This window comes from Scyliorhinus torazame, chromosome 4 (assembly GCF_047496885.1).
Source record: "Scyliorhinus torazame isolate Kashiwa2021f chromosome 4, sScyTor2.1, whole genome shotgun sequence".
Lineage (NCBI taxonomy): Eukaryota > Metazoa > Chordata > Chondrichthyes > Carcharhiniformes > Scyliorhinidae > Scyliorhinus > Scyliorhinus torazame.
In genome coordinates, this window is record NC_092710.1 from 263,678,518 (window position 1) to 263,686,715 (window position 8,198).

Consider the following 8,198-nt stretch of genomic DNA (forward strand, 5'->3'; position numbering starts at 1 on the left):
TCGTATGGCTTCACACACGTGACGTCCAGCCCTCTTCATCCCCAGTCCAATGGAAAGGCGGAGAAGGGCGTTCACATCGTCAAGCGGCTCCTCTGCAAGGCTGCTGCTGCCGGATCGGATTTCTGCCTAGCCCTGCTGGCCTATCGCTCGGCCCCACTAGCCACTGGCCTCTCACCAGCCCAGCTGTTGATTGGTCACGTCCTCAGGACCACTGTGCCATCCATTCTGGTACCCACAACCAACCATGCTCTGGTACTACACAGAATGCAACAGCAGCACGTTCGCCAGAAGAGGGCATATGACACACGGGCAACTGATCTTCCCGCCCTGGTGCCTGGAGACGACGTCCGCATCCACCTACCAGAAGGTGGCTGGTCAGCACCTGCCGAAGTTCTCCGACGCGTGGCTCCCCGCCCGTTCCTGGTTCGCATGCTTGATGGATCCATTCGTAGGCGCAATCGCCGGGCTCTTCACCTACTTCCACGCTCGCTACGGGAACTTACACCTACACCGCGCCCTCCTGTTGTTCCTGATGTCGACTTCGTGGAGCTTCCTGCCACCATGCCCCTTCCGTCGTCCACCGTGGCCAGGCCCATTCCTCAGCCGGTGGATCCAGACCCACTCTTGAGGCGGTCAACCCAAATTCGTCGCCCACCTACTAGACTGGACTTATGAGCCTGCTTGTACATTGAACTCATAATACCACTATGTTAATATGTTTCTGTTCTTCCTTGTCGTTCCAGGAGTTTGTTTTGTCGTTCAACATTTCCCCCTTCTTTGTTTATGGTACAACCTCGTTGTTATGTCACACCCGACATCGCCCCTTGTATATAGTTTAGCCCCATGTACATGCTGTAGATATTGCACACACACACATTCAGCTGCACTCAGTACACATCTCTATTTATAACCACATAGGCACATGTTCTTGTAAAAAAGGGGGATGTCATGATATTCAGGTAAACATCATAGCACAAACATACATACATACTGATGGACAGATCAACGGACCAATCAACACACACACAACACCACAGCCAATCACAGACAAGAGCATACACGGTACAAAACAGGGAACACAACACTTCCGGGGGATTCCAGCAGGAGACAGCTCAGGGCACAGAGCTCATAGCAAACCACTCAGACATCCACCATGTGCTGAGTGCCACTACAAGATAGTATTAGGAATAGGTCCACAGATTCTAGGGTTATGATCGAACCTCAGTATCCAGTTTACCACTGTAAATAAATGTTAGTAATAAAACTGAGTTGTACCATTCGCAACTGTGTTGGTTCGTCTGTGTAGCAGAGTACTCAACACATCAAGGGGGATGGGTGACAGTGGTGTTCCCCAAATATCAGTATTGGGAAGACTTTCTTGATAGACAAATTAACTGAAATTGCTTAGATATTAGAATGCATTTTGCTGATCGCACCGAGCTTGGAGGTATGGGAAACAGTGAGGTTGATATCAATTGACTGCAACCCAATAGAAATAGGCCAGCAGAATGGGCAGACACGTCACAGATGGAACTTTATGCAGAGGTATATGAGCTGATGCATTTTATCAGAAGGGAGAGGGAGAGGGATTTAAAGTGCATGGCACAGTTCTAAAGAGTGCACAGGGATAGAGTTGGCCTGGGAGCTCATTTCCATACATCTTGGAAGGCTGTAGCATGGTAGCACAGTGGCTAGCACTGTTGCTTCACAGCACCAGGGTCCCAGATTCAATTCCCGGCTTGGGTCTGTGCGGAGTCTGCACATTCTCCCTGTGTCTGCATGGGTTTCCTCTGGGTGCTCCGGTTTCCTCCCGAAAGACGTGCTTGTCTTTGGACATTCTGAATTCTCCATCTGTGTACCAAACAGGTGCTGAAATGTGGCAACAAGGGGCTTTTCAAGGTAACTTCATTGCAGTGTTAATGTAAGCCTACTTGTGACAATAATAAAGATTATTATTATGGTTTCTTGGCCTTCATAAATCGAGGTATTGACTTATGCTGAACATTTATGAAGCTCTGGTTGGGCCACAACTTGGGTATTCGATTCAGTTCTGAGTATCACACTTTAGGAATAATGTATAAAGAAGATGCAGAGGAATTTTACTAGAATGGTTGCAGGGATGGAGGAATTACGGGACAAGGTTCGATTGGAGAAGCTGTGATTGTTTTCTTGGGGTCAAAGGAGACTTGAGGGGAAATTTGACAAAACGCAGAAGATTATGCCGGGTTCAAATAAGGTGTACAAAGAAAAGCTGTTTAAGATTTTGGATAATAGTTACAGGAAGACCTTGGGCTGGATTCTCCGCAGCCCCTCGGCAAAATCGCGTTCGGCGCGGGGTCAGAGAATCCATGTGCAGACTCAAAACCGGAAGTGCGAGCACCCGTATCCGCAGCTAAAGCTGCGTGAAATACTCCGGGTCACTGCTAGCCCCCTGCAGGGCAATGAATTAGCTGTACTTTTTCCAGGAATCTCTAGAGTAAAACTCCAGCATTTTTATGCCAGCATGGGGCCATAGTCCCATTTTGGGAGAATCCAGCCCCTTATTCCTGGAGTGAGTGGTGATGACTGTGAGGTTGGTGGAAGAGGGGATTATCAGAAGGAAATTAGATGGGCACTTGAAGGAAATAAACTTGTAGTGGAATGGGACTGACTGGCTGGCATGGAGTTGATGGATAAATGGCCTCCTTCTATGCCACAGGATTTTCAATTGACAACCAGTACAAAATAAACTCACTCAGCATCAGTAAAGTAAGGGTGTTTGCAAGCAGAGGGTCGCCTAAGCAGATGTGAGAGAATGTTTTTATTTTTTAAGTACGTACCTGCAGTGAGTACGGAAAATACTGTTTGTTTTATTTTCAATGACCAATTAAAAGTATCTACTTTACTCACTTGCAGGGTCATCTATCCGCAAATAAAAGCAAAGTACTGGGGATGTTGGAAATCTGAAACAAAAACAGAAGTGCTGGAAATACTCAGCAGACCTGGCAGCATCTGTGGAGAGAAAAACAGAACTAACATTCTATGTTGAATATGCCTCTTAACCTCTTTCTAAATTCTGTGAGTGACGCTGTTCATGCCGACTACGTCTACCACTTCTATGCCATGGCCAACTCCTTGAGCAACAATATAGCTTCTAATTTCCAATGAATGGGAAATCATTTACTGTGGGAAATCATTTTAATATAAAACCTACACAGAAGCATTATATCCAGCAGTGTGCTATTATATCTGATAGTTGGTTTCCCATGGGGGTTTTAATAAATAGAAATGAAGAAAATATGTCAGTGTTTTTGTTCCCACCATTGCTGCCTTATTGCGCAAGCTTTCTTTTCAAATTCTACTACATAACTTTTATCAAATATTGTTGTTTCTGTCTTTAAAATGAAATAGTAGCAATGCTACTCATCTGAATTATAACATCTCTACAAAAGCAGGGCAGAACGGTAGCATTGTGGATAGCACAATTGCTTCACAGCTCCAGGGTCCCAGGTTCGATTCCGGCTTGGGTCACTGTCTGTGCGGAGTCTGCACATCCTCCCCGTGTGTGCGTGGGTTTCCTCCGGGTGCTCCGGTTTCCTCCCACAGTCCAAAGATGTGCAGGTTAGGTGGATTGGCCATGATAAATTGCCCTTAGGGTCCAAAATTGCCCTTAGTGTTGGGTGGGGTTACTGGGTTATGGGGTGTTGACCTTTGGTAGGGTGCTCTTTCCAAGAGTTGGTGCAGACTCGATGGGCCGATTGGCCTCCTTCTGCACTGTAAATTCTATGATAAAATGGAATGCATTCTCGGTAAGGCACTGAAGTGTCAGCCTGAATTGAGTGTTCAAATCTGAGAGTGGGACTCCAAGTCACAACATTCTGGCTTAAACTCAGCTTGGTACAAACTGAGCCAACCAACTCTTAAATTAGTTTACAGTGGGAAAGTAGTGCATCAGGCCATCTGCCCACCTGTCGTGTACACAGCTGTCCAGTTTCTGATAATGTGATTCTCCCTCTGTAATGCATATGCCTCCAATGGCCCACATTTTGTGCTGAGTGATGACAAGGCTATCAGAGCTCACTTATTCAAGAAAAACCTGAACAGTAACTTCATGTACAGTCAAAGATTAAAAATCAGAGGCTGCTGTCCTAGTTTCCCTGCTCCTCCATAAGCTTCATTCTAACAGTCTCTTACTGAGGGATGTAACTGTTCAAACATACAAAGGGTGTGAAGTTGAGATACTTGTGCATTGGATACCCATTAAGTCTGCCAGAAAATGTTCGGGCTTTTAAGTGTATTTTTAATTGCACGTGAAGTCTTAAACAACTGTTAAACAACTTCTCTAGCATTGAAAATTGACTCATTCCTTCAGAGCTTAAATATTGTTGGAAACTCAATCTTTCTTTACCTTTCCTTGTTTCACTTTCTGTTTGTTTTTGGCATAGAAATAAATATCCTAACTGTACTTCCTGATTCAGCCTCTGCATGTTTCAGTAAGGAATCTTCGATCTAATTAGTTAAGGAGACACACTATTGCTTGCCCTATTCACACACATTCAGATCCCCTGGAGAGGATGCTGCACTTCTTAAGTATTCCAATTATCACAAATCACATTAGAAAGTACAGAAAGTGTGTTGGCAAATATTCAATGATTTCATTTCAGTTGCCAATGACCACAAATCCAGGCCAACATGTGCTCAAGTCTATGGAGTGGGGCTTGAGTCCATAGCCTTGTAGACTCTGAGGTGAGAGCTACACCATTGAAGAATGGTTGATGCATTGGTAATAATAATAATAATAATCACTTAGTGTCACAAGTAGGCTTCAAATAAGTTACTGTGAAAAGGCCCTAGGTGGAAAAGACCTGGTGGTCTCTTGGTAGAGTCAATGGGCGGGTTTCTCCAATAATGGGGCTATGTCCCCACACCGGCATGAAAGCGGCGCCAACCACTCCGGCGTCAACGGTCCCCAATGGGGAATACTACCCTTCCTAGGTGGCTAGTTCAGTGCCAGAGTGGTCCCCGCAGTTCCAGCCGGCGCGGAACGGCTGGCGCGGGTTCATGCATGCGCGGAAAGGCCAGAGTGATTCCGCGCATGCGCGGAACGGCCGGCGTGATTCCGCTCATGTGCGCTACGGGTGGCGTGATTCCGCGCATGCGCGGGGGTTCCCTTCTCTGCGCCGGCCCCCAGGCAACATGGCGGAGCTCTACAGGGGCCCGGCACGGAGGAACATAGGCCCCCACGGAACCAGCCCGCCCGCTGATCGGTAGGCCCCGATCGCGGGCCAGGCAACCATGGGGGCCCCCCCCTTGGGTCGGATCCCCCTGCCCCCCCTTCCAGGACAGCCCCCGCACACTCACCTTCCAGGTCCCACCGTCCAGGGACCTGAGTGACCCGCGCCGGCGGGGCTCGGCTGAACTCGGTGGCCACTTGGCCCGTCGGGGCCTGGAGAATTGCTGGGGGCAGGGGGGGCTGTTAACGGCCCCCGAGCGGTGCGGCGGGAATCCCGCGGACGCCCGGGAATCGGCGGGGGAGAATCGGGAAGCCGGCGTCGGGGCACGATTCTCGCGTCACCCCGGGGATTCTCCGACCCGGGGTTGGAGAATCTCGGCCAATGTCTCAGTGATGCATGCACTGCCATCACAGACATAATGTGAAGATGCTGGCAGTGGACAGGATGGGCACACTAAGAAGTTTTACAACACCAGGTTAAAGTCCAACAGGTTTGTTTTGAATCACTGCTTTCGGAGCACTGCTCCTTCCTCACCTGAGGAAGGAGCAGTGCTCCGAAAGCAGTGATTCAAAACAAACCTGTTGGACTTTAACCTGGTGTTGTAAAACTTCTTACTGTGATCACAGACATAGTGAAACATGAATGTTCTCTCACAATTGTCAACACTCGTGCTGGATAGCATATAATTATTTGTAGAATCCTCAATAATGACACAAGAGTGTGGAATGGTAAATGAAGGCTTTAATAAGCAGAGAACTAGCCAGCTACAGAGACATGTGCTTACTGAGTGCTGCCTACAGGGCGTCACCTTCTCTATGGCTCCCTGGTGGGCGGAGCCAGAGGCGGCGACCCCCAGGGTTCCAAACCCGGTCTTAAAGGGGCATCACCTACATGATGTTAAGGGTACAGTAACCATTCATCACGTTCACCCCCTGTTTAAAACAAACGCAAAGTCCATCGGGGGTGAAGTGTAATTACATGTCTATTCTTTTCGGCGCCTGATCATCCTCGTCGATCGTCTCAGCTCGGGCGGTGGTGCGGCGGACACAACGTCTTTGGTGAGGGTACATCCGGGAGCACGGTGGCAGAAGCTTTCGTCTGGGTCGGGGGTCGGGGGCAGGGGGGGTAGCTAGGGGAATAGCTGGGGCTGGGTGTAGCAGTGCCGGCACCGGCGGGGAGTGTGGGGTGGGCACTGGGGTCGGTGTCTACCGATGGAGTGGGGGTCTGGGGGGGGGCATCAGTGGAGGAACCAGCGGGTGCCAGATCCCGGAGGGAAACCGTGTCTTGCCTGCCGTCGGGGTGGACGACATAGGCGTATCGGGGGTTCGCATGTAGCAGTTGGACCATCTCGACCAGGGGCCCGTTTTATGGCTCCTCGCGTGCCTCCGGAGAAGAACAGGTCCCGGAGTCGTCAGTCAAGGTGGAAGTGAGACCCCAGAGGTGGACTTCCTGGGGAAGACAAAAAAGCGGTTGTGAGGGGTCTCATTCGTGGCCGTGCAGAGGAGTGACCTAATGGAGTGTAGGGCATCGGGTAGGACCTCCTGCCAGTGGGTGGTTGGGAGGCTTCTTGACCGTAGGGCCAGAAGGACAGCCTTCCAAACTGTCGCGTTCTCCCTCTCTACCTGCCCGTATCCCCGCGGGTTATAACTGGTCGTTCTGCTCGAGGCAATGCCCTTGCTGAGCAGATACTGACGCAGCTCATCGCTCATGAACGATGTACCCAGGTTGCTGTGGATATAAGCAGGGAAACCAAACAGGGTGAAGATGCTGTGCAGTGCCTTTATCACGGTGGCCGAGGTCATGTCGGGACAGGGGACGGCGAATGGGAAGCGGGAGAACTCGTCGATGACGGTTAGGAAGTAGATATTGCGGTTGGCGGACGGGAGGGTCCTTTGAAGTCCACGCTTAGTCGCTCAAAGGGCCCTGAGGCCTTTATAAGGCGTGCCTTGTCTGGCCGGTAGAAGTGCGGTTTGCACTCCGCGCAGATCTGGCAAGCCCTGGTCATGGCCTTGACCTCCTCGGTGGAGTAAGGTAGGTTGCGGGACTTGATAAAGTGGGCGAGCCGGGTAACCCCCAGGAGCCAGAGGTCATTGTGGATGGCCCGCAGATGATCCTCCTGTGCGTTGGCGCACGTGCCACGGGACAGGGCATCTGGGGACTCGTTGAGCTCCCCTTGATGATACTTAATATCATACGCGTAGGTGTAGAGTGCGATCCTTCACCTCAAAGATTTTATCATTTTTAATTTTGCCCTGTTGTGCGTTATCAAACATGAAGGCTACCGACCATTGGTCGGTAATGAGGGTGAATCTCTTACCAGCTAGGTCGTGCCTCCAGTGCCGCACAGCTTCCACAATGGCTTGTGCTTCCTTTTCGACTGCAGAGTGCCGAATCTCGGAGGCGGTGAGTGTCCGGGAGAAGAACGCTACTGGTCTGCCTGCCTGGTTGAGGGTAGCAACCAGGGCGATGTCTGACGCATCGCTCTCTACCTGGAATGGGATGGTTTCGTTCACCGCGAGCATAACGGCCTTGACGATGTCGGCCCTGATGCGACTGGAAGCCGACTGGGCCTCAGCCATCAGGGGAAATGTCGTGGTCTTATATGAGTGGGCGGGCTTTGTCCGCATATCTGGGGACCCACTGGGCGTAATAGGAGAAAAACCCCAAGCACCGTTTGAGGGGCTTGAGGCTACGGGGGAGGGGGAGTTCCTTAAGGGGGTGCATGCGGTCGGGGTGGGGACCTAGGACCCCATTTTTCACGACGTAGCTGAGGATGGCTCGTCAGGTTGTGTGGAAAACGCATTTTTCCTTTTTGCAGGTCAGGTTGAGGGCCCGGGCGGTCTGGAGGAACCTTTCAAGGTTCGCGTCATGGTCCTGCTGATCATGGCCGCAGATGGTGACATTGTCCAAGTACGGGTAAGTAGCCCGCAGCCCATACTGACGAATGTGATATAAAATAGTTACTTTAGAGTTACTAGTTAATGT

The 8,198-nt window shown here is 50.4% G+C and overlaps 1 protein-coding gene across 1 annotated transcript in view; it reads left to right on the forward strand.

Annotated features, from left to right (window-relative positions):
* slc2a12 (solute carrier family 2 member 12) overlaps positions 1 to 4,450 on the forward strand; it is a 162,000-nt gene extending 157,550 nt beyond the window's left edge. Inside the window, exon 7 of the mRNA XM_072499725.1 lies at positions 2,896 to 4,450. Coding sequence (XP_072355826.1) covers positions 2,896 to 2,915 — 20 coding nt within the window. The 3' untranslated portion in view covers positions 2,916 to 4,450. The remainder of the gene's footprint in view (positions 1 to 2,895) is intronic.
* The last annotated feature ends 3,748 nt before the right edge of the window (positions 4,451 to 8,198 follow it).